This window comes from Xyrauchen texanus, chromosome 37 (assembly GCF_025860055.1).
Source record: "Xyrauchen texanus isolate HMW12.3.18 chromosome 37, RBS_HiC_50CHRs, whole genome shotgun sequence".
Classification (NCBI taxonomy): domain Eukaryota; kingdom Metazoa; phylum Chordata; class Actinopteri; order Cypriniformes; family Catostomidae; genus Xyrauchen; species Xyrauchen texanus.
The window spans coordinates 29,242,536-29,268,160 of NC_068312.1; the positions used below are offsets into that span (position 1 = coordinate 29,242,536).

Here is a 25,625-nt window from a genome sequence, read left to right on the forward strand (position 1 = left end):
GCACTTACTATACCGTACTATACTGTTATTATGTCTTTATACTGATATAGTGCTTTATAGTATTTGTCCTTTTTGAAGCTTGACAGCTCCTGCTCACTACAAACTGTTATTCTATGGAATAGAGCTGCTTAAAATATCTATTTTTATGTTCCAAGAAAAAGTAACAGCATGTGGGTTTTGACCAACATAAGGGTGAGTAAATGAGTGAGTAAAAGTAAATTTTCCATTGAACTAATCCTTTAACTGGTGGCTCATCCTACAAAATGAAATGGTCTTATCTTAGGAGATGCTGTACAACTATTTCTCATGGGGAGTCGCTAAAGGCCCGCAGAAATGTCGCTGAAAGTAGCTAAATCACATTATGACCTCATTTATTACGTACAACGTCTAATTTATATGTAAATAAATTGGCGTAAAGCGCTATGGTAATTCTTAAAAAATGTTAAACTATTTTTTTTAATTATTATTGAACTAAAGATTTAACAATTTGTATTTAACTACTAATCATTTAGCTATCACTACTTGTACTTGGCAAACATTCAGACAGTGGGAGATTTTTATTTATTTATTGGCAATTAAACTGCATTATTGAACAATGACAAATTCCAAAATTATCTTAGCGATTATAGCAACCAGGGGTAGGCAGCGGTGTAGTTTAGGATATATTTTCATTATTATTATTATATAAACATGGATCTATATGCTAAATACACTTCGCGTGGTGCTGTTTTGGAGAAAATATGTAATATATCGTTTTTATTTATAAAAAAATGTTTATACTGTTGTGTGATGCTGAACCATCAGTGTGTATTACTTGTGCCAGTGTTACTGTGTCACAATGACTTTATGACAGTGACACCTCATCTGTTCATGTCACTTATCTCTACACTTAATTATAGATCAGAGGTTCATATCATTCCATTCTCTCTCTCTTTCTCTCTCTGGTCCTGCTAGATAATTTCTAAATGCACTTCTATCACTGTAGACTGACTTTTCTTCTCTAAACGGAGAGCACGTGAATTGATGTTGAGATTGTTGCAACAAATACCAACAACATGTAAGCTTTTCAGTTTTCCGATTTATAGAACATCTGTGTGCACATAAATCCTTCTCCTGATGGCATGCAGGTCAGTCATATTACTTGAAACACATGGGGGCGCTAGAATACACAGAAAAATGAGACATCATTCACGATAGAGCTGATGTTCTTTTTTGTCACCAGATGTGGAAGAATGTTGCTAAAGCAGACTACAAAAGTCACTAAACTTGTGGCTAGTCACTAGATGGTTCTTTTACTTGTGAAGGGGTCAAAAAGACACTAAATCTAGCGAATTACCAATGTCGCTAAATTGGCAACATTGGTAACACTGGAATAATCCACAAGGTTCCCACGCATCTTCTTAAATTTGAGTCCCGCTTTCATCGATTTGGTTGGTTAGATCAAATGTCATTGACGAGCAGTGTTAGACGACTGAGTGGGGGGGATTGTCACCCTCAGTGTATATCGTGGTTACGGCCCTGCTTAGTATTTACCTATAAGTAGGTTGTTGGGGGGGTTCTTACTTTTTCAATACATTTATTAATAGTTGCGTGTTTTGATTTTAATATGTGAAATATTATTTATCATATTAAAACATCTAATAATATTTGACATGTATATTTATTGACATAGTACGGTGGAGCTGATATCCTACGTTTGTGTGAGTTCTGAGAGAGAGGTGAACAGCGCTGCCACCTGCTGTTATTAGCGAGCAGTTACACTCTGGGCGGATGTGGGATGAATGGGTGGAGAGTGCGAGTGTTTGCTGACGTCCATTGCGAGCATCACTGCATTTATCCCAACACCCGACTCCACCTCTCCGAAACGGGACAAATATAATTTATTAGGACTTAATCAGAAACAGGCTCCATTAATCGCATTGGTTTCATTGGTGTTCTGAAACAATGGAGTTATACGGGAAGGTAAGTGAGATAAATGGCGTTATTCATTACGTTTTTGGTCGAAATGAAGAGCGAAACATTATTGGGCAATTTACACACACTGCAAAAGCAATGCATACGAGATATATAATTTTACATAAGCATCATAAAGTGGCAGAAAGCAATCTGAGATCATAAAATGCTTCGTTAAATGAATGAAACAACAGCAGACAAGAGAAAAACAATCAGCCTTAAAAGCGAATTTATTCACAAGAGCTGCTCATTTTCCTAATTGTTTAGATGTAATAAATTGATATGGAGTCCTACTTTTGGTTATGTTCTCATTGAAAGCACACAAGTCTCCTCGTTTCTACACATGGAATCTAGTCGTCTTGATAGATGTGAAGCCTATGATAAGTGTTTAATTTCCCGAGCTGAGCTCGGCTCAGACAGGAAAGAGACAAGGGCTGCGTCTCTAAAGCTAGTGAGCTGCTGCCTACCTAGACGGTGAGTGCCGAGTTTGCAGGTGCAGGTTGGTAGCTCATTAGGATTTGAGATACAGCCAAATGGACAGCTCCAGTGCTGATTTACACAGCGAGACATGCAGGGTCAAAATTAGAATTGCCGAAAAAAAAAAAAAAGTAATAAAATAATAAAAAATAAGGTACTTTTGTTGGAATAGTTTGGAACAAACATTTATTATTATTTCTTAAAAAATAAGAATGGAAATAACTGTCTTAAAAAATTATAAATATTTTTAAAATAAATAAATAGATAAATTGTCCACAATATCGTGTGGTGTAACCCAGGGTTTTCAATCTTTTTTATGCTGATGATCGCCAAATATGACGATCACCTTGTGAGGGACACCCTTTATTATACTGTGTGAGAAAAATAGAAACTGTGATATTATAAAGACATTTTTTTTAAATGAAATAATTGGCTTTTATATTGTCATTGTACTTGAGCAATGACAAAAAAAATTTAAAAATTATTAAAAAAATAAAATAGTATGTGGAACATTTTTATTTTTTAGTAAATTAGCATCACTTTTTTGTATCTACCTTTAGATGTTTTAACCTGAATATAAAGAATGTAAAAAAAAATATTTTCTTTACACTTTTTTACATTTTCAAAAAAATATTCAAAAGGTGGTCCCTGGACCCCAGTCTGAAAACCCCTGCTGTTACACATGCAAGTAGCCATGTTGTCATCATGAGACAACAGAGAAGACCCTTTTTGACCCTCATGACTGTTTGTGAATTTCTAACAAAATATCAGATACTTTGACATTTTGTTATCCATCAATAAGTATAATATTATATTGCATATATGATATTTTGTTACATGTTTATTAATTACATGTATAATTTGTACTGTTTACAAGTATTTACATCGATTTGTTGAACACGTGCTAAAGAAACATTACTACCTCTGTAGGAAAACTGGCATTTATCTAAAGAGCGCCTGTAATTGAGCACACATTACAGAGAGGGGACTCAAATGGCTTTACCTCATGGCTTTTTTTAATGGCTTTGCTTTATTAAAATTTAATGTTTCTTTTTTTTATGTTTTTGACCTTTAAAGAACAGAAACATTTTGTTTAGATCAAATTGTGTAACCCTAAGAAAACAATATTCGTGACTCATGAATATATATTTCTAATTTTTATCAACTCGGATGACCAATTACCCTAAAAATGCTGGATTTAAAACAACACTCTTACAAAAAAAATGAGCCTGGTTACCATTATTATATTATTAGTTCTATATTGTATTGTAGTTATATTTTGTTGAGTTGCAAACCTTTGATCTATTCATTGCAAAATGTCTATGTGTTCTTATAGATGGCTGCTACACAAGACAACAAACAGAAGGAGAACTCTGAGCAGAACTTTGATTACATGTTCAAGCTGTTGATAATCGGAAACAGCAGCGTTGGAAAAACATCTTTCCTCTTCCGCTACGCTGATGATACCTTTACATCTGCCTTTGTCAGTACGGTGGGCATCGACTTCAAGGTCAAAACTGTCTATAAGGATGACAAAAGGATAAAGCTTCAGATCTGGGTAAGTCTCCATCACATGTCAAAATAACCACTGTTTCAAAAACAACACAGACCTCTTCTTGAACTCAGTATCAATGATCCATGCTTGGTAAAGCACTGAAGTGGTGTATAATTGTTCAATGTAAACATCACATGGGGTGATGATTAACACTGGCTTTATGGAAAGAGTGCATCAGCCATTGTCAGCTTATCCAGGCCTTTTAACTCACCATCAGTGAAACTGATCTGTTCTCCAGATTGTGGCATGTTTTTCTATTTTAGTCTTTCAATGAAAACGCTGCAACTTTCAGAGGTGATGAACCCTAGTCTTGACGAGCGCTCATGCATTTCTCATGTTTGTTATACTGACTCCATCTATTTGTCCCAGAATAAGGCAATTCAATCATTTCTTGGAAATTTAAATTGAACTAAGTCTGAAAAATAAAGAGATGTGGCAGATTTCCACTGCTCTTACTGAAAATATAATGTTTGCAAGATTTTTGTAGCTTTAGAAGAAGTCTGCATTTTGAAGCAATAGACCACCATAAAATTAAAAGTATGTCATCATTCATTCACCATTATGTTGTTCCAAATAGGACTGGTTAAAAATATTGATTTTCAGATGCATCGCAAACTTCATTTGAATGATCCCAATATCAAATCTTAAAGAGGCCCTTTTATGCTTTTTGGGATTTTACCTTTCCTTTAGTGTGTAAAATAGCTGTTTGTGCATGTAAAAGGTCTGCAACTTTACAAAGCAAAATGTCCACACCAAAGGGAGTTACTCTCTCCCACAGAAAACACTGCTCCTGAATTGCCTGAAATGCCTAGTTTGCAGTCCAGCCTTTACTTCCGTGACATAGCTATGTCACTATGTAATACATTTGCATAATGCCCGCCCAATGCCTGGAAGCTGAAACTCAGTTTTGGTAAGGTCCGTTTCATTTCCAACACACGTTCTAAGCAGTTGACCAATCACAACAGACTGGGAAGAGCTACAACAGAGCGTTGTACAGTATGAGAAAAATAATGTTTTTTTTTTTTACATTAAAGCATGTAAACCTATTCTACTAGACCCCCAAAATAAAATTATGAACCTGTAAATGAGCATAATATGGGATCTTTAAATCCCAAGATTGATCTTTCTCTATTTGCACAACCCTTTACTAAAATGAGAAAAAAATTGCCAAATTTTGCACTATTTGACTAAAAATGTGTATAATTAGCCACTGGCTGATAAATGTTCAGATTTCACTCACCAGTGATTGTGTAGTATAATGAGGAAGTATTGCGCAGCAAGATCCTTTCACTGCATGTTTAGAGTAAAAGTTTGGTTTGACTCCTTCGGTGTGTCCAAAGATAAGACCACACCACCCATTTGACATTGAATAATGCCTCTTTTAGGACCATTTCTGTTCTTTAAAATTAGGTGTTGATCAAAAACTTCAAAAAAGAAACATTCAATTTTAATAACAAAGCCCGGATGAAGTAAAGCCATTTGAGTCCTCTCTCTGTAATGTGTGCTCAATTACAGGCGATCTTTAGAGAAATGACAGTTTTCCTACAGAGGAAGTACTATTTTTTAGCACGTGTTCAACAAATCAATGTAATATTGTAAACAATGTTATTTTTAAACAGTTCAAAGTATATATGTAAACATTTACATTTACATTTATGCATTTGACAGACACTTTTATCCAAAGCGACTTACAGTGCACATATTACAGGGACAATCCCCCTGGAACAACCTGGAGTTAAGTGTCTTACTCAAGGACACAATGGTGGTGGCCGTGGAGCTCGAACCAGTGACCTTCTGATTAACAGCCCTGTGCTTTAGCCACTATGCCACCAACACTCCATAAACATGTATCAAAATATAATATATGCAATATAATATCATATTTATTGATTGATAACATGGTTTTGTTAATTTCTAAAAAGTTAAAATTTGACCAAAATGATGAAAAACTAATAAAATATCATTAGTAAAATTATTATTTTCATAATGTACCTAGTTAGAAAGTCCCCTGTATAATGAACTGCATTAGCTGGGAGAGAACGTCTTTTAGTATGTAAGCAAAATGGACATTATAACTGAAATATTCTCACATGAATCGATATTGAATCGAAATTGGAACCGAATGGAGAGCTTGTGAATCAGAATTGAATCGGGACATCTGTATCAATACCCAGCCCTATAAACCCTTTGACATATTTTCTTCCATGGATTTCAAAAGGAGATGTTAGAAAGAAAGTTAGGGGGACCTGGGTAGCTCAGCAAGTAAAGACGCTACCACCCCTGGAGTTGCAAGTTCAAATCCAGGGTGTGCTGAGTGACTCCAGTCAGGTTTCCTAAGCAACCAATTGGCCCAGTTGCTAGGGTGGGTAGAGTTACGTTGGGTTAACCTCCTTGTGGTCACTATAATGTGGTTGCACTCTTGGTGGGGCGAGTGGATGCCACAGAGTATAGCGTAAGCCTCCACACACGCTACATCTCTGCGGTAACGCTCTCGACAAGCCACATGATAAGATGCGTGGATTGACAGTCTCAGACACGGAGGCAACTGAGATTCGTCCACCACCACCCAGATTGAGTCACTACTCCACCACGAGGACCTATGGCGCATTGGGAATTGGGGCATTCCAAATTGGGGAGAAAAGGGGAGGGGGCAAAAAAGAGAAAGAAAATTTGTCATTATTTTGATATTTTTGTTTGGCAACTTTTTCCCATGCAATGACAGTGAATGGTGACTCAGACTATGAACATGAATACATAATAAGATAAGTAAATAATAAATATAAAATATACTATTTATGACGATAATAACTCACAGTGTCAACCTGGTTTTCTTAATTGCATTTGTAGGACACAGCAGGGCAGGAGAGGTACAGGACTATCACCACAGCTTACTACAGAGGGGCCATGGGCTTCATCTTAATGTATGACATCACTAACGAGGAGTCTTTTGCTGCTGTGCAGGACTGGTAAGACATCAAACATGTCAGGTAGTCTTAGCAAGAATTACTCATTGACCTTTATGCTGTTTACATAGTGCTGTATTTTATCATTCCAAAGCTGTTTACTTGAATTAAAGCAGGGGTGTAATATATATAGAGAAATTATTCTTAAATTGAAGTGTGGGTACATTGTCAACATTTTAAGTATCTAGCCAACTTACTTGAGTTACAGTAAAATTCCACATTTAGTTGTAATTAAAGGGATAGTTCACCCTAAAATGAAAATGAGCTAATCATTTACTCACCCTAATGCCATCCCTGATGTGTATGAGTTTCTTTCTTCTGTAGAACACAAACTAAGATTTTTTTTAAGGCAGCACAAAAGTAACCCTTAAAACTTCTGTGGTTTAATTATTCTGAAGTAATCCAATTGTTTTAGGGTGAGAACAGACCAAACTGTAAATCCGTTTTCATTATAAATCTTGGCATCATCTGTCTCCTTGGATTGCTTCAGAAGACTTGGATTAAACCACTGAAGTATTATGGATTACTTTTATGCTGCTTTTATGAGCTTCAAAGATTTGGCCACCACTTAATTACTTTGTATGGACCTATAGAGCTGAGATATTCTTCTGAAAATCTTAAATTTGTGTTCTGCAGAAGAAAGAAAGTCACACAGTCTGAGATGGCATTAGGATGTGTAAATGTTGAGAGAATTTTCATTTTTGGGTTAACTATTCCATTAAAGGGAAAGATGTTGCAAGATGTCGAGCGGCAGCCGAGATCCACACCCGTGGGTTTAGCCCGTTCGCTGTGCAGGCCCCTCCCATCAAAGAGAGGCATCGTAGTGACTGTCGTTCAGCATCTCAATTCAGGGAGACAGTGAGCCAAAAATGTTTACACAATCCTCATGGCAGGATTACATTAACTTGCCTCTTCAGCCATTGTTATTATTAAAATATATAATTTCAATGCAAAGACTGTATTATGGGACTGATGAAAACAAATGACCACAGTTGTGACCAAAATTGTTTTCGTTTAAATGGATTTCATTGGAAATGGAACAAAGTTATTTGATTGTGTTGTTAGAGTAAAAGTTGACCTGCAAAAGTTAACAAGCACTTTGAAGGTCTAATTGAAATTGTAGCATTTGATTACACATTCCCAAAATGATAGTGTGCTTTAGTATAATAGTGAAGTACAATTGCACCCCTGATTAGAGAACTCCAAGAGATTGTTGCTTTAGCAGACATTTAGTCACTGTCTCAACAGGTACTAAAGAAGTATCTTTTTCCCCCAGAACAGATTAGAATTGACACCAAGTCCCCAATGATTCTGTGTGGCATGATGACATATTGATACAGTCAAATAGTCTGGTTTGGTATATAGCAGACACATTTTGTTCTAGAAGATGTAGCAGTGGCATTGTCTGACAACAAGCATATCCGTGATCTTTTTTGTCTTGTGTCAGGTCGACCCAGATTAAGACATACTCTTGGGACAATGCCCAGGTGATCCTCGCAGGAAACAAATGTGACATGGAGGAGGAGAGGATAGTGTCTGTGGACAGTGGAAGACTATTAGCAGAACAAGTGGGTGAGTGAAAATATTTTGTTGTCTGTCTAAATTTAAGTTTGGTTATGTGTGTGAACTTACCTGAATTAGGCCCTCTATAACACCACTAACACGTATTCTTCTGCTGTGTGAACGTAGCTTACTGTAAATCTCTCTTTACCCAAAGGTTTTGAATTTTTTGAGACAAGCGCAAAGGACAACATCAACGTCAAGCAGACATTTGAACGCTTGGTGGACATAATTTGTGACAAGATGTCCGACACTCTTGAGGCTGACCCTGCTGTTTCCACAGGAACGCCCACTACCAGACTGACAGACAACCCAACGCCTCCTCAACTGTCTGACTGTAGCTGCTAGTGCTTACTGTTCAGGCTGTTCGCTTTAGTGGCTCGAGTGCTGTTGCCAAGCTTCTATATACTGAGACAGATATATAGAACACATGTGTCTGACCTTGTCTGTCCTCTATGCCATTATACCAGTATACAGGTCTTATTTCAGGGGTTGTTAGTGTACCTATATTCCCTCTTCCTTGTATTAGTCATTTTAGTAAAGCAGGAATTAGTTGAACCTTGCAGGCTTCACAAACATTCCCATGTATCTCAGGGGAATTATGAATATCTGGAAATGTATAAATTCTACACACTTGTCTAACTTATGTGTAGTGTACTTAGAGGGTGTTGTACTATTGCATTTTGCTGATGAATTGGTTGGATATATTTTGTGTGATTGTGAAAGCTGAAAAGTACAGACACAATAAATGTGGCCTTGAAATGGTTCTGGGGTCCAGATCCAGTCTTTCATATCCAGACAGATTGGGTAATTAATTTGGTTGGCTTATTCTATTGACTTTGTTTTATTTTACGTGGAGCAGAACTGTCTTATAGGGGCCGTCATGTTGAGATCACATGACCAGCCACATACTAATTTTATTTTGGTAACCCACCTATTATCTGACACTTTTCCTCAATGAATAAATTATTCGTGGTTAATTGTGAATAACACATTTCTACACTGGCATTGGCAACGAACACTATTGCTTTTGTCTGATGCTGCATCCATTCAGATATGTGTCCGTTTAAAGTCATAGACATCTGCCAAATTGGCAGCACACTAAAACACATTTAAATTCATAAACAGTCTCTCTTAGATTATAATCAGATGAAACAGACATCATTTTAGAGTCAACCCATGCTTTTATTTAGGTGCATATATAAAAAAAAAACTAATTTTATTTGATTTTTACCAGTTTTCATAGGTAAATTTGATTTCTACAGTTCTATCCAATAGACTGCAATAAACAAAAGAGTCCAATAAACAACTTCTTGTGAAACCCTCCAGACAATTTGTCCAAAAAAAAAAAAAGAAAAGGAGAAGGACACTGATTTAATCCATTCAGGGCAATTCTACAGTATATGTGTCAAAATAAGTCCCAACTTCGTGTTTTGGTTTTTGTGAAGATGCTCTAACTCCTCTCTTGATCTGGAAATGAAAATGCCCTGTTATCCCCAAAACAAAATTATGTTTTCTTTCATATTGCATGAAACACAAATGTTCTAGAAAGTTTCAGTCAAATGACCACACACTGAAATATAATGGAGGTTCATCTTACAGCTGGCCACAAACCTAAACTCACCACACTGTGACCTGCTTTACCCTGTCCAATGAGGTCTGACGCTTTTGTCTATAAAAAAGGTTTTGTCTTGTTTGTTTTTTCCTGGGAGCATTTGTCCCACACAAACAGGAGTAACACAACGAACACATCTAGATAAATTTCCAGCCAGCAGTTTCTTTAGTGCAGCCAGAGGATAAAAAGTAAAGAGCTATCTATAAGGCACAACCCTCAGGCCACAGAACCACTTTCTTTGAAAAAGTAAGAAACACAATTACTATAATTTGGCTTCCCCCTTTCTCTACGCAATCTCTCTAGAGACACATATCAATGGGTCATTATATACTAAGAATAACAAACATTCTCTCAGTAAGAGTTCCATAATACAACACCATCACCAAAAGGGATGATATAATCATTTACAACAACATGATAAGAGCAACGATATGTACTGTACAGCACAATAAATACATGTATGTAAACACAGAAATAAGAAACATTGTCTTGAGTGGAGACAATAAAAAAAAATCAACAACAAAATACATGACCTACCAAATTTAAAAACTTGGCAAAATAAAGAGTTTTAAATTATGTAAATAAAAAAAGCTATGAAATCAGGGCAGTTTCAAAAGGCTTCAATATCATACAAAATTGTACACATTTGATTAAGTATATTTACTGCATATGTATAATTAACATCGGAAAACGGATTCAAATGCCTACATTGCTGATGCTACAATTCGATTCAAATGCTTTAATATGCTACAAGCACATCAAAGAGCATTAATAAATAATGCTAGCATGAAAATAATAATGAAAAAAGGATAATTTTACAGTAGAACACTTGGCAGCAATCAAATCATTATGAGTGGAAATGTTTGGCAAGTTCAAACAAAACAAAGCAATAAATACAATAAAATTCAAACGAAAACTGAAACAAAAATGTACGGTGCATCGAAGTTCGCACTCAGAATGAGGCTTTGCACTGAAGCTGATTGTCCTGTGATAATGTGAAGACAGAAAATGGTACATGGAGGAAAATGCTCTATCGTTTATGTCAGTTGTTTTCTGTTTACTGGTCAGGAACATTTGGCACCAAAACAGCTGTGAAACAAGTGAATTCTGGGAAAGAACTGAACAAGACAAATAGAATAAGAATCTCTGGGAGAAAACAGCAATACTACTACTACTACTACTACTAATAATAATAATTCTTTAAAAAGGTGTAATTTTATATATATATATAATAATGACACTTTTTTTAAAGAATTATTATTATTAGTAGTAGTATTGCTGTTTTCTCCCAGGGATTCTTATTCTATTTGTCTTGTTCAGTTCTTTCCCAGAATTCACTATACAGTATATATATATATATATATATATATATATATATATATATATATATATATATATATATATATATATACTTATGCAAGTATAGTTTTGAACATTTTTGGTAGGTAATAAAAATATTTAAGGCTGATTCTGTCTGTTTTCAGAACTAACAAATTATATTTTGTTCTTAGGGGAATAAAATAATAGTTTAACATTTAAATTTGGCCCCCCCTCCCCAAGTTGAGGAACTGCAAAACTCAGAGTTGATTTTGAAATCAGTTATTTTCAAATGTGGAGTTGGTTTAACAAAGTATGTTCAGTATGTTAATGGTCTCACAAGTCTTTTCTTTTCACTTTGGTACCATGTTCATTCACTTTAAATAATTATTTATGCACAGACTCAACAGACAACTAAAACCAGGTAAATAACACATTCAAGGCATCAAGGAAGACATGAAGTTCAAAGCATGTATAATCTCTACCAAAATGTTTGTCGGCTGTAATGCTTTGAATTACCACTTTCCTTAAAATAAACTGGAACAGTTTCAGGTTGGTGTTAAACCAGTGAAAAAACATCTGCTTTTTAGATAAATGTTTTTAAATACTGCTTCATTCAAAAAGAAAAACCTACCTCACAAACCAGGTACAAAAGACAATTCAGCCTAAAATTTGTGTTGTTTGTACAAGTGACAGATAGGAGTGGAAAAGCTATTCCTGAGTGCAAAAATGGTTGAGAAACGGAGAAACAAATAGTGAGAAATGAAAAATACAAACGGATTAAAAGGTGAACAATTAAAAGCACTTCTGAACAATGAAGTATGCAAAACAGACAATGAAAAAAAAAAAATATCTTAACCATAAATATGTGTTTCTCATCTCTAATATAAAAAGTTCAGGTGCAGTGTCATACTGTGTTATGTGTTGTCAGTGTCCTCCTCCTCCTCCTCTAAAACACAGGGTTCTGATATTTCCCTTTCTTCTTCTTGTTCCTCCTCTTCCTCTTCCTGTCTGTCCCCCACCTGTTCATCCAGGGGGATTTCTGTACATTCGGAGTCCTGTGTGCAAAGGGTTTTAGAGTCACTGCAACTGTTTTCCTCCTCCTCTTCCTCCTCCTCATCGTCAGGAGGGCTACCGCTGTCCTTCTCAGTGTCTGATTCTCCGTCCTCCTCTAGAGTCAGTTCAAATTGGAATTTCTCCTGACCGGCAGTGCGGCGGCCTTCGCTGCTGGTGTCCAGCGCTGGAGAGGGGCTCTGGGGAATGGTGCTTTGATACCACTCTCTGTTATCCTCCAGCGTGTCCAGAATGTCTTGGGCATCTGGGTGCACAAGGTCAGCCCACGTCTCCCACAGTGGGTGCACGATGTAATCAATGAAGCCCACCTTAAGAGCAAGAGGGATTTTTTTAGATTTCTGGAAGATGGGTTTTCATGCTATGATCTTGCACACTGCATTTTCATAGAAGACAACATATATATTGGTAATAGTTTCTTAGAAGGACTTGTTAGAATCTATAGACATTTATGTGATTTTACATTTACTTCCCTGGACCTTTTCTTTGGATCTTTGCTCTGGTATTTAAAAGGATTTCAAAAATAATTGACAAATATTGTCCAAAATATGAAGAAAGAAATGTACACTAGGTATCCCAAATATATAAAGTGGACTCAAAAAGTATTTGGACCCCTTAAGTCTAGGGGTGTGCATTAGGGGTGCGAAGCCATTATCTGTTTCTGTTTCTATCGCAAAATGATTTGTATCTATATTTGGATAGAACTGGATGTGAGTGTGGCTTAAAGAGAACATGTGTCAAAACGAAACACCCATTATTAAATGTAAATCTATTACATTTACAGTTTCTATAAATAAAATATGCATTGTATATGCCTATTCATATTAATAGCCTAATAATAACAACAACAACAACAACAATAATAATAATACATTATTATTATGAATAGGCTATTATTATGAATAGGCATATACAATGCATATTTTATTTATAGAAACTACAAACGTAATAGTTACATTTAAAAATGGGCCTTTCATTTAGTTTTGATGCATTATATATATTGGCTCCCTTGGTAAATATGAGCAAAGAAAGCTGTGAAAAAAAATCTGCATTGTTTATCTTTTTGAACTTTCATTAAAAAAAAAATCTAACCTTTGATTGAAGTAAAACAATTAAAATAGAGAAATATCTAAATAATAAATACACATTTTAAATACATAATTATTGGCACCCTTTTATTCAATACATTTTGTAACCTCTCTTTGCCAAGATTTCAGCTCTGAGTCTTCTACTATAATGCCTAATGTGGTTGGAGAACACATGGCAAGGGATCTGAGACCATTCCTTCATACAGTTCCTTCAAATTCAGAGGACCATGTTGATGGACACAGGTTTTCTATGTGGGTCAGATCAGGGGCCTGGGATGGCCATGGCAGAACCTTGATTTTGTGGTCAGTGAACCATTTTCGTGTTGATTTTGATGTTTTTTTTAGATTTTTTATCTGTTGGTATTTGATAGTCTGTAATGCCATGTATCCAAAAAAGATACCCAGGACCTCTGGCAGAAAAACAGCCCCAAAACCCATCTCTGGTGTTTGCTGCCAAAAAGCTTGTTTGTTTCGTTTCATCTGACCATAGAACCCAGTCGCATTTGAAGTTCCAGTATTGTCTGACACACTGAAGATGCTTTGAGTTTGTTGTTGGATGAGAGCAGAGGGTTTTTTTCTTGAAACCGTCCCAAACAACTTATGGTGATATAGTTGATGTCTGATATTTTTTATGAGACTTTCTGACCCCAAGACCCAACACATTTCTGCAATTCTCCAGCTGTGATCCTTGGAGATTCTTTGGCCACTTGATCTATCCTCCTCACTGTGCGTGGAGACAACATAGGCACACGTCCTTTTCCAGGCCAATTCTTAACATCTCCAGTTGATTGGAACATGTTAATTATTGCCCTGATGGTGAAAATGGATATTTTCAATTCTTTGGCAATTTTATTTTAGCCACTTCCCATTTTGTGAAGCTCAACAACCTTTTGCCGCACATCAGAACTATATTCTTTAGTCTAACCCACTGTGATTGATGATTAAGGGAATTTGGCCTGTGTGTTACCTCATATTTATACCTCTTTGAAACAGGAAGTCATGGCTGTAAAATGCCATGTTCCTAGTCACCCAGTTGCACTAAAATATGTCAAATATGAATGGGAATATACTTCAGATATATTTTACCCATAATAATTTCTAGGGGTGCCAGTAATTGTGGCCAACGTGTTTTGGAGAAAAATATTTATTTAATAATGAGATATTTCCCCTCTTTCAATTGTTTTACTTCAATTAAAGGTTAGATTTTTGTGAATTTTTTGAATGAAAGATCAAAAGAATAAATTATGCGAAAGGGTGCCAATATTTTTGGCCACAACTGTATAAAAATACACACAATTATTTTTCTTTCAGTTCCCCTTGAATTCACAGATCCATCCATCTTTAACACCCTTACCTGGGTCTTCTCGACCGATGCATTGTGCTTGTCACACATGGGGCTGATCTCCATGCCACGCTCCCTCTCTCTGTCACCCTGGCTGAAGAATTCTTCCATGATGCGATCCGTCCACTGCCTGTACAGCTGCAATGTTTTGGTGGGGTTACTGAGGTCAGCACAGTGCACCATATTTTGCAAGACCTGAGATACAAACAACCAAAATCAGTCAGAAGCCCATTAATACTTACATTTAAAGAACAATCATTGCATATCTATATTTGTCAGATCTTACACCAACAAATCAGAATTTTGCTGGTGTAACCTAATATTTTCTGGTTGATTTTGACATGTTAAATAATATTTCTGACTTGTATCAAACCAGTTTGGATGTTGCCACATGAAGACTTCAAATAGTACGCTTTTGTGATACAGCAACTGAGTTTCAGTATTGAGAACGAACCTGTATCCGGTCTGAGTAGTTGTCTAGTAGTAGTACACCTGAACTGGTAACTTTTTTGGTCTCCACCATGGTTTTCAGATCAGCTAAGAGATTCATATGTTTAGACATATCTGTGGCCAGAACCTGTGAAGAAAGATTGGCAGTCATCATTTAACTTTAGGTGGAGAGAATAAAGATAATTTTTTTGGCCATATTTTCACCTCTGTTGAAGGTAAAAAGTTTAATTTCATATCAGTTTTATCCAAAAATTAGTATAAAAATTAACTGCAAATTAGTCACAACAAAACATTTGTAAAGAAGAACAGCGTACCAGCTCACTGGACAAAAGTCCATTGTGATAAATAATAGGCTGATCCATGACACATTCAATATCATGACTCACAATGTCAATGACCATCTTGCGGAGTGACTGCCGCTGTTTCTTGTTCAGGTTCTGGAAGATGTCACAGTTCTCCTCCTGCAGCAGTTTAAAACCTACAGCTAGGTGATGATTCTCCAACACAGATGAATCATTATACATGAGGGCCAGCTCAGAGTCTGAGAACAGAGAAAGAGAGAGCAAATTAAAGAGGAAGAACAATTATTTATGTACTAATAACATTCCCTGCTTGTTCTTTTTTCGTCATCTCTTGTATTTCTAATTCTTTAGAAATACTAAAAACAGGAAATGATGGAGAGGGACTGGAGGAATAGGATTGGGAAATAATGGTAACTCATATGACCCTTATAAGCACTTTGACTGTATACATCACCTGTCTAAGCACCACTGTAGAACATTTATTCTTGCTTGAGCCAGAGATGAATGGGACATGCAAGTTTGACTTTTCGAAATGAAGAATGAGATTTGGGAACTTCAATGGAGGGCAAGTATTCCCTGAATAACCTACATTTCGATTTGTTATTCACAAAAAGCTATCATAAGGCTTCAAAAGACTTGGAATACTTTTTTTTGTAATAATTTGATGGTGTGAATATTGCTTTCTGGACATATGTGGTCTTTGTATGGAAAAAATAAACATGAACATTCTTCAAAAACGTTACTCCTGCGGCGCTGTGACAAGCATCACTGGTCCCCCAACCATTACTTATTGAGAAGATTGACCAGCTGTGAACTTTGATTGTGAATAACAGGCACGTTTCCCTCCTGGCACATGCATCAATAGCATATGAAAGTCATCCGATTGACTGCTGATGCACGTGATACCAGCTTTAACGTCTGTGAACTAGTGTATGACTTTAAACAACATGCTTGAGCTAAAAGTGGTTTTGACAGGCATGAAAAACACCAGGCATTGCAAAGTAGCAGATAAGCAGGCAGATAGATTATAGGAAGAGCCTATCTAAAATATATTTAAAACCATTATCAGAAAAACACCATATTTCTTGCTCTTTTGAAATAATAGTGTTTGATGTACTGTGTAAACTTCATCTAACTTTCACATTGCAAAGTTCTCTCCTATTTTATGGCAACTATGGTACACAAACAGGACATTCAGAAACTGTTGTGTTTATGACTTCACAACCCTGAGCACATTCAATTAAGACTGCGCATATTTAAATATCAACACAATACAATCAGCTAAATAAATAAATGTAAATGTAATCAGCTTTTCAATTCATCTTGATGAAGGAAAGTGTGATATATGGCAATACACAACAGAGATAATTTACATATATGTCTTATGCCGAGTTTACGCGATTTTAAGCCCGATTTTCGCTCGCCGACAGTATTGTGGAGAACGCCGACAAAATCCGGAATTCGTAGGCAAATCAGAGCTCGCTCCCATGAGCGACAATCGCAATGTATGAACTATCAAAGGCACGATTTGAGAGAAGAATGTTAAATATCTAGAGCAAGAAACGGGGAATGGGAAGTTTCAGTTGGAGGAGGCTTGATCTACCTGCAACAGAACATCAACTAGCATGGGTGCGGTATCAAGAAAGTCTCATTGGACCGAAGAAATGGAGGAAAAATTAGTGGAACATTAGCAGGAGCACCAGCACATATTTGATGTTTCATCTGAACTTTACCACAACCGGGTGGAGAAAGAGAAGTGTTGGAGACTCTTGGACATTCAGCTAAGCAAATAGGTAGATTTTTCAGTAGGAGGTACTTTTTCAAATTGTAACCAATAAAATATATGATTAAAAACATACACATCATATTCTGAAATGCATAACATATGATCATGCATTTGTTTTCGTATCTTGTATCACTTCTCACGTGTACTCTGTTTGTGAAACGTAATTTGGAGTCCAGGCAGAGTCATCGGGGATTCGTCAATAGTGAAATATTTTGTAATGTGTTTACCCCTGTCGCCGATTTGTCATGTAATTTGAAAATGCTACGACTTCCATGACAAGACAGACAGTTGTGTAATATGAACGGTACCACGATCTGATGTCTTTGATAGTCGTGTACTGTGTAGGAGGCATTAAATATATAGTCGTAAATAAGACTGTTTAATTAAACAATATTTGTGTAAAACTATTTACAGCTGTTTTGGTGCAAGATGCCGTGACTAACATTAAAAGTGGACTTCAGGTAAAAATGAAATGCTACAAAAGTGTAGCATATGGTCCCTTTAAATCTATTTAAATATTAGTAAATAAATATCAGTATTTAAATGCACATATTATTATATATAACATATACTGTATATATACAATATATATATATATATATATATATATATATATATATATATATATATATGTACACCGATCAGCCACAACATTAAAACCACCTGCCTACCATGCGATTATCTATTCAGCCAATTGTGTGGCATCAGTGCAGTGCATAAAATCATGCAGATATGGGTCAGGAGCTTAAGTTAATATTCACATCGACCATCAGAAGGGGGAAAAATGTGATCTCAATGATTTGGACCGTGGCATGATTGTTGGTGCAGATGGTCTGGTTTGAGTATTTCTGTAACTGCTGATCTCCTGGGATTTTCACGCACAACAGTCTCTAGAATTACTCAGAATGGTGCCAAAAACAAAAAACATCCAGTAAGCGTCAGTTCTGTTTTGACGGCTACACAATATTAGGCAGGTGGTTTTAATGTTGTGGCTGATCGGTGTAAGTTTGTATATATATATATATATATATATATATATATATATATATATATATATTGTGGCAGGGCAGAGGGCGGGCCGGGTCGTGATTCTACACACCGGTCCCTTATCATTATTTATATTGACAAGCCGGTTCTCACCTCCTCCTTTCCATTGAACAAAGTTACATATATATATATATATATATATATATATATATATATATATATATATATATATATATATATATGTTACGATCCCTGTGTTCTCTAGTCACGTTCATGTCACGTTTCCACGTGGTCCGTCCCGTGTTTTCTGTTTCACCCTCGCCAGTCACGTTCCATGTCACTCTTCCTTGTTATCCATCCCGTGTTTTCTGTTTCAGCGAACACGCTCCCTGTCATGTCTTCCTTGTTGCCCGCCTGTGTTTCACTGTCTCTGTTAGAACTACACTTCCCTTCGTCCTCACTCCTCATCACCGCTGTCACAGCCTTATTGTCCGCACCTGTCGTCTATTTTATTATCACCTGTCTTCGTTAATCTGTCATTGGTTTTGTTTGCTCATTGGTTCCTTTGTTCTTTGTCTGTGTATTTAAGCCCTGTCTGTTTGTGCTGTGGTTGTCGTTCGTTAATGTTAGTATCACTTTTCCGTGTATCAGTTCCGATGTCTGCTTAACGCCTTCTGTCCGTGTTCCCTGTCAGTCTGTCTACCCGTTCATGGTTACCCTGTCGTCCGTCCAAGGTTCCCCTGCTGTTCTCGCGTTCCTGCCTGTTTTCCCATCGTGGACTTTCCTTTGTTCTAGTGTTTGTTTATTTTTATCCCAATAAAGCCTGCGTTTGGATCCGCACTCTTGTCTGTCTTCCCTGATCATCACTATATATATATATATATATATATATATATATATATATATATATATATATATATATATATAAATAAAGGCCTGTTTAATTATAAAATAGTGATAGTCATGTAAAACATATGCTGTTTTTGGTGCAAACATTTGACAAAAATTTTATGTGGACTCGCCACTTAGTGAAAATATAATGCTACAAAAGTGTAGAAAATGGCCTTTAAATCTATTTGAATTTTAAATAAATTATATTTAAATAATAATGATTATATTCTGAAAATAAATACATCTAAATAAAAACTAAATGTAAATAAAACTATAAATAATAATATTTAAATAAAAAATAATAGTACACTCTGCTTAAAAATCAAATAATTAAGTAGATTATTTACCATGTTCTTATGCTACATGACATGACTGCCATCGACTTACTAGTGTTAATGAGGAACTGGTTGGAGACGCCAGGATGATCAACATCATGTATTGCACTGGCAAATATGGCAGCAAGTATTTCAAGGTCTGTAAACACAGCCTAAAAATAATAAAGAGAATAAATATACAGATATTTAAAAACTCACATCATTACCCTTTCAAAGATTTGAAACATTTTTTAAACTTTCTATATGATCCATCTAGCTTAACTGCCAAAACCAACAGTACCCAACAATGCAATAAATGTGACTAAGCTGAAGCCACCAACTAACAGCATTGCATACTGAGATAATATCGTACCTCAAGGGCAGGGGTTGATAGCAGAACATGAGTAGACTGTGTGACATCAGCAGCATGGATATTGTTGTGATAGGCAACATCTGCATGGTAATGGTCTTCTAAAGTCATCAGATAGGTGATAAAGGTATCAAGGGGAATTTTAAACGTCTTTAACAGGTCTCTCTCCTACAGGGGAAAGAAAACACATACAGTACATCCTTGTTAACTGCCTCCCTGAGGACTAATGTATGCTTTATAAAAAGACATTAAAGTAAATAAGAAACTTATGAGAGACAATCAAACAGGAAATAAATATTTGTAGAGAAAAGTACCTGAAAGATTGTGTACATCATAACCGTTAACGGTCTGTTCCCGGAGAATTCAGAAACTTTGAAGACATTAAGGCCCCATTTATTTACATCTTCAAGCTCCTGAAATGGCATGATATGTCATACATACTGTTAGACTTCTTTTAAAAATGTTTGTGTGTGTGCGCATTAGATTTTTCAAATGGCTTAATTATAGCTGTCTCTGCATAATAAGCTGGGACAGAACCATTTTTATTAAAATTAAGAATTAAGAAAATGTACAAACTTCAGCTTTGGAAGCTTTAATATTGATATGGCATCACAAACACACCTTTGCTAGCTCATCCTCTGTTTCTGTTTTAACTCCAAACCGGGCGATGTTGGAGTTGGTGAGGCTGGAACTGTGCGTTAGCTTTTTTACACCACTGATCTGGGACATCGGCCTTTTCTTCTTCTCCTTGTCTTTCTGGGACTGGGGCGATGGCATCTCCACCTCATGTTGCTTGTCTATAGAAACACACGAAGAGTCCAGAGAAGGTTCCAGAAATCAGATTCGTCCGCATGAGTAAGAGCACAGCATGAGCCATTTCAGCTACTGATTTGTAGTTTTCTAAATCAGTCTTGTGCTACGGTCATGTAATGATCTCATTGTGGCATGATCATTCAGCTACACAGTCGTTGATGTTAGTTAGGGCTGAGTAAAAACATTTATTTTCAGATTAATTGCAATCTTCTTTTGAATGATTCCGATATTGATAAAATCCCAAAATCAATATTTTTTTTAAATAATTTTTTGATTAGATTACTCAAGTTTTGGTTGTGTTTATTATTATAACTGTTAAATAAATAACAATTGAACAGCATATTTTGAGCCCAGTTGTTGATCTTTAAAATAATAATAATAATTTCTCTGTAAAAACTCTGTATGAAGTTAGAAGGTTCCCTGTAAAATGTTCCCTGTTAACTGTGAGATAATTTCATTATTCATTATTTACAGTATGTAAGCAAAATGCACCTTGTAATTGAAGTACATCCAAATGATTAAGAATCAAACTGAGAGCTTGTAAATCTGACAATCAAAACCCTACACTAATCTGTGTAAACATCATCCTTTTATGATTTTTATAATATGCATTTGGGGATCACTCACCTAAGAATGTACTGGAGATGAACTCGGACACCTGGTTACCAGATCGGCTCATCTCTGAGAGGTGAGTTAATTCTCTGTTCAACATCCTTTTGAACTTTGGGGAGAAAAAAAGATAAACAAATATGAGGATTTAAAAACATTTTGGTGACATTTAGACCTATTTTATGTGAGAAATGTTTTTAGTATCCACTGCAAATAACTTCTAACTCCAGACAAAAATTAGACAGGAAATAGATCCTATTCAAAGTGAAAATATTGTGTGTGGGGGTGACGTGTTATATTTTTGTGCAATTGTTCAAAAAACCTCCACTGAAATTCACACGACACCATTTTACACCACTTCTGCTTTTTTTTAATCATTTAACAGATTTTCCCATATTCTGTTCGTTATCAGTCTGCAGATATGCTGTTATTTCAAGGCTGAATATTCCCGACAACCCAGAACATATGAATCCTCTCAAACAGTTAAGAATGTCAGGTCAAAATGACCCGCTGGGTCACACCAAACAGACAACATATAACAAGGTTCTTTCTTTCCCATTTCTAACAAGATCTGCAAGCACAAACTGCAGATGGTCAAAAATAAATTCGCTAACACAAACAACTGGAACGTGAAATATTTGGTGCTTTTAAATTGAGGTCTATTATCAGCATAACAATTGCAAATGTATTTGGGCTAATGAAAATGGGGCATACCTCCACATCTCTGTAATCAGTACTATAAATGTAGAGAATATCCAATATAATTATATTATATATTTATATGCTAAAATGCTATTTATTTAACATTTGAATGCAAATTAAAATCTCTGCTTTGCTCTACTCTGTCAGTCACAATCCATTTCTTAATTGTGTAACCTGAATACCATTATAAACACCATGCAGAACAGCAGCCTATCCAATCACATTACAATATAACAATACAGGCATCCGTGATTGATTAACTCACCTTTATGTATCCCCAAGACACTGACAGCAAATAATTTGCCTCAGGCATTTTGAACAAGTCTAGATAGCAGATGAGATTACAAAACTCTGGCTGATAGGGAAAACGAATGCAAAATGCTCAATGCAGAAGGTAAAAAAATCTCCATATTTTTATCAACCTGCAATAATAATATCAGGTTATTCTGCTAAACCACAAGCAAAAAGTACAGAAATTCCATTGTATTCCTTATGATGAGCAAATCCATTGTTAAAAAACCTGGCAAGATTCCATCTAAGAAAGAGCAAGGTGTGAAGAAGCCATGGAATTGCCTGCACACTCCTCGAAACCAAACAGACTGAAAAAAGCTTGCATTTTAACAGCTTCCAAATAAGGCTGCGTTTCACACAATCACTCAGGTAAGAGTCTCTCACTGCAGCCCTGCCTGAAAAGAGCTCTACCAATCAGGTGGCTTCCCTGTATTGGAATGAGCTCATCGCCGCAACTGATTGGCCAAGCTGAGCTTGCGTGTAAATCCTCTGGGTGTGTTTTGATCCCTTGGATCCCCTCCCACCTCTGGATTTCTGCAGCTCAGTTGGAGAATGTGTTCTTTGTAAGAGAGCTCTGTAATGGAGCAGATACCTCCCCAAAAGGGCACACAGTCATTATGTGATGTTTGTATGAATCCATATGCGCATCATGTTCACCCAGGTGACAGGGTGTTTGCACGTACTGTATGCAAGTGTACTCAGATGCTCATGTGTGTTTGTAATGAGGGATGAGGTAATCCTCAAGACATGACGTGATTTCTGGAAGTGGATATTGTGTCAAGCAGACACATAAAATATTCAGTTAAAGTCCATTCACATAAATCTACAGAGGAAGTCAATGGAGACCATATATGATAGGAGCAAGAGCAAAGTACACTGATGACACTGAGAGAGATGGTAAATTGTCCTGGTAAATTGTCAATGTCCTCAGTCCTCTTCAAAGAATGAATGCTGTTGTCTGGGTTTCATCTATGCTATACAAACTCATCAAGGACCAAACCAACAATTTATACAAAGTCCAACATTTATTAATTATTAAGGACTCAATTATGATAATTTGTAAGTCATATGGGTTTGGATGGAACAACATAAGGGGGAAAATATTATGCCAGAATTTTCATTTTTTGGGTGAACTATCACTTTAAGTGAAAGTTGTTACACAAATAATTGACAAATTGTGTTTTAAGTTAAATTAGTTTTATAACTATAGGTTATTCACAATGCATATTGTGTTCATATTGATAGTAGTCTTACGAATGGTCATAATTGTGTCAAAAATCAGATATAAAAACTATAATTAAAAATTGGTTCTGCATCTTCGTTATTGGACACTTAACCCTTATGTTGTGTTCTGGCCATTTTTACATGGATGACTTCTTTGTCTTTTTAAAAAATGTTTTACTTAATCCAATTGGAATAAAATTCCTTGACTTTGTTCACATATGGTATCTGAAAACACCAAAAAAATGTTACATTTCCTTCACAATTTATGGGTTTTATTTCACTTTGTTGCACTTGTTGTGTTCTCGGTCAAAAATGACAGACAAATGGAAATGAATGGATTAGACTGCAAAATACAGAAATAGTAAGTGTTCAGGAACATCCCATTCCTTTAGATGAGCACATATGTGGATGTATGTTTGTACATACAAAGTCCTCAAACATCTTGTGCATGGTCTTTCCATGTACACTCTTTGAGGAATATTTCAAGATCTACTTATCCTATTATATTGTGTTTGGGCTAATTTGAATCGGGCAAGTCTGTTGTAAGTTACGATATGTCATTGTCTATGTTATATGTTTGTTTGTGCAAGTAATAAGGTAAAACCTTGTAAAAACACACTTCTGGTTACTATATTTATGTGTGTCTGTAGGACTTTCACACACTAATACTCACTGTAGTTTGGCCTCTGAGTGACTGAGATAATTGTTGTGATAACAAATTTGCAAAGGATGAGAACAAAACAGTTCTAATTTGTTAGCCAATTATAAAGCATTATTTCAGAATTGGTAGGATCAGCTAAAAGCATTGTAAAGTCCAGATTCTTGGCTTTAAAACTACACCTATTTTATTAAGATCAAGCAAGTGGTTATTCATTTATTACATCATTAATATTTTATTTAATTGTTTTATGCAGGGAGTGCCCCCCAATGGCCTGGTATAAGCTCAGTTCAATGAATTATTCTTTCAATAAGTCTCAAACAATCACAACACAAGGGTTAAACATAAAAACGTTTTGTAGTGGTCATAAAAAAAGTATATTGTTGATTTTTTGTGTTAAACATGTCCAATGACCTACTATTCAAAAGCCATACTACATCTTCTGAGCCAGTTACTAAAAATGTACCTGTGGGCCAAGTACATTTTTAGAAACATGTCACTGAGGCATTGTACCAAAACCTATGTCTTTAAATGGAGCCGGACAGAGCTTCAAAGCAGCAAATAAAGAGCTGAGGCAGTAGAGCTGACAGAACATGGTCAGGGATTATTTCACACTTGTGGTCCCTGTGTACCACTAGTGGGATGGCGAGTAATTTGCAGCTTTACTGGAGCAGATGAGCCGACAGTAATAGGCTGTTGTGAGTCCATGTGGCCAGAGGGTCCTGTGTTTCTATTGTTGGAACATCTAGAGGGTGTTAAAACATGCCTCAGAGAAAAAATGGGAAGATATCACACAATTTGTGGCTGTGATTTCATGAAAAAAATGTATTCTGGGACAGACACCTAAATAATGATTTGTCCCAGAATATGTCCCTCTAGTTTAATAATACACCTTTCACATCAAAAGCTAAATTAGTTTACTATTTCTTTCTATATCTTTGGAACTCACAATAGGCTTTTGGTCTATAAATAGTGGGATTTATAGATCTGGTCAAAGTGACATATTTCTTACTGTAATGTGTATGGAGAAGAGCTAGGCGATATATCGAATATTCAAGTTAATCGTAATAATTTTACTGACCACATAAAATTGACCTTATCTTACCCTTATCTGACCATATTTTCACGATACTTCCGATATGCACAATAAATCAAAATAACATCATAATGGATATATGGTCATATGTGATAATAAAACTGCAAAAGGCTGCCATTAAAGACATGAGACAAACTTCTTAAATTCCTATAAATTCAGAACCGATATGATAGGTGTGGGTGAGATCAATA

The 25,625-nt window shown here is 35.9% G+C and overlaps 2 protein-coding genes across 10 annotated transcripts in view; one reads left to right on the plus strand and one right to left on the minus strand.

Moving 5' to 3' along the window:
- Window positions 1-1,014: 1,014 nt before the first annotated feature.
- LOC127631047 (ras-related protein Rab-3C-like) lies at window positions 1,015-9,262 on the plus strand. Of its 2 annotated transcripts, none has more exons than XM_052109004.1 (5): window positions 1,015-1,057; window positions 3,767-3,988; window positions 6,833-6,951; window positions 8,396-8,520; window positions 8,666-9,262. In XM_052109004.1, the coding sequence occupies exons 2-5, from the start codon at window positions 3,767-3,769 to the stop codon at window positions 8,854-8,856; spliced, it is 657 nt and encodes a 218-aa protein (XP_051964964.1). In that variant the 5' UTR covers window positions 1,015-1,057; the 3' UTR covers window positions 8,857-9,262. The 2 variants fall into 2 exon arrangements, with proteins under 2 accessions (XP_051964964.1, XP_051964963.1); XM_052109003.1 differs by lacking the exon at window positions 1,015-1,057 and adding an exon at window positions 1,828-1,962.
- Window positions 9,263-11,551: 2,289 nt separating this feature from the next.
- LOC127630898 (cAMP-specific 3',5'-cyclic phosphodiesterase 4D-like) overlaps window positions 11,552-25,625 on the minus strand; it is a 199,725-nt gene continuing 185,651 nt past the window's right edge. For all 8 annotated transcript variants that reach the window (XM_052108751.1, XM_052108749.1, XM_052108750.1 and 5 more), the window contains 9 exons: window positions 21,482-21,575; window positions 20,663-20,838; window positions 20,356-20,454; window positions 20,045-20,209; window positions 19,745-19,844; window positions 15,778-15,932; window positions 15,396-15,518; window positions 14,954-15,136; window positions 11,552-12,822 (listed from right to left, as the gene is read on the minus strand). In XM_052108751.1, coding sequence (XP_051964711.1) covers window positions 12,358-12,822; window positions 14,954-15,136; window positions 15,396-15,518; window positions 15,778-15,932; window positions 19,745-19,844; window positions 20,045-20,209; window positions 20,356-20,454; window positions 20,663-20,838; window positions 21,482-21,575 — 1,560 coding nt within the window. In that variant the 3' untranslated portion in view covers window positions 11,552-12,357. The remainder of the gene's footprint in view (window positions 12,823-14,953; window positions 15,137-15,395; window positions 15,519-15,777; window positions 15,933-19,744; window positions 19,845-20,044; window positions 20,210-20,355; window positions 20,455-20,662; window positions 20,839-21,481; window positions 21,576-25,625) is intronic.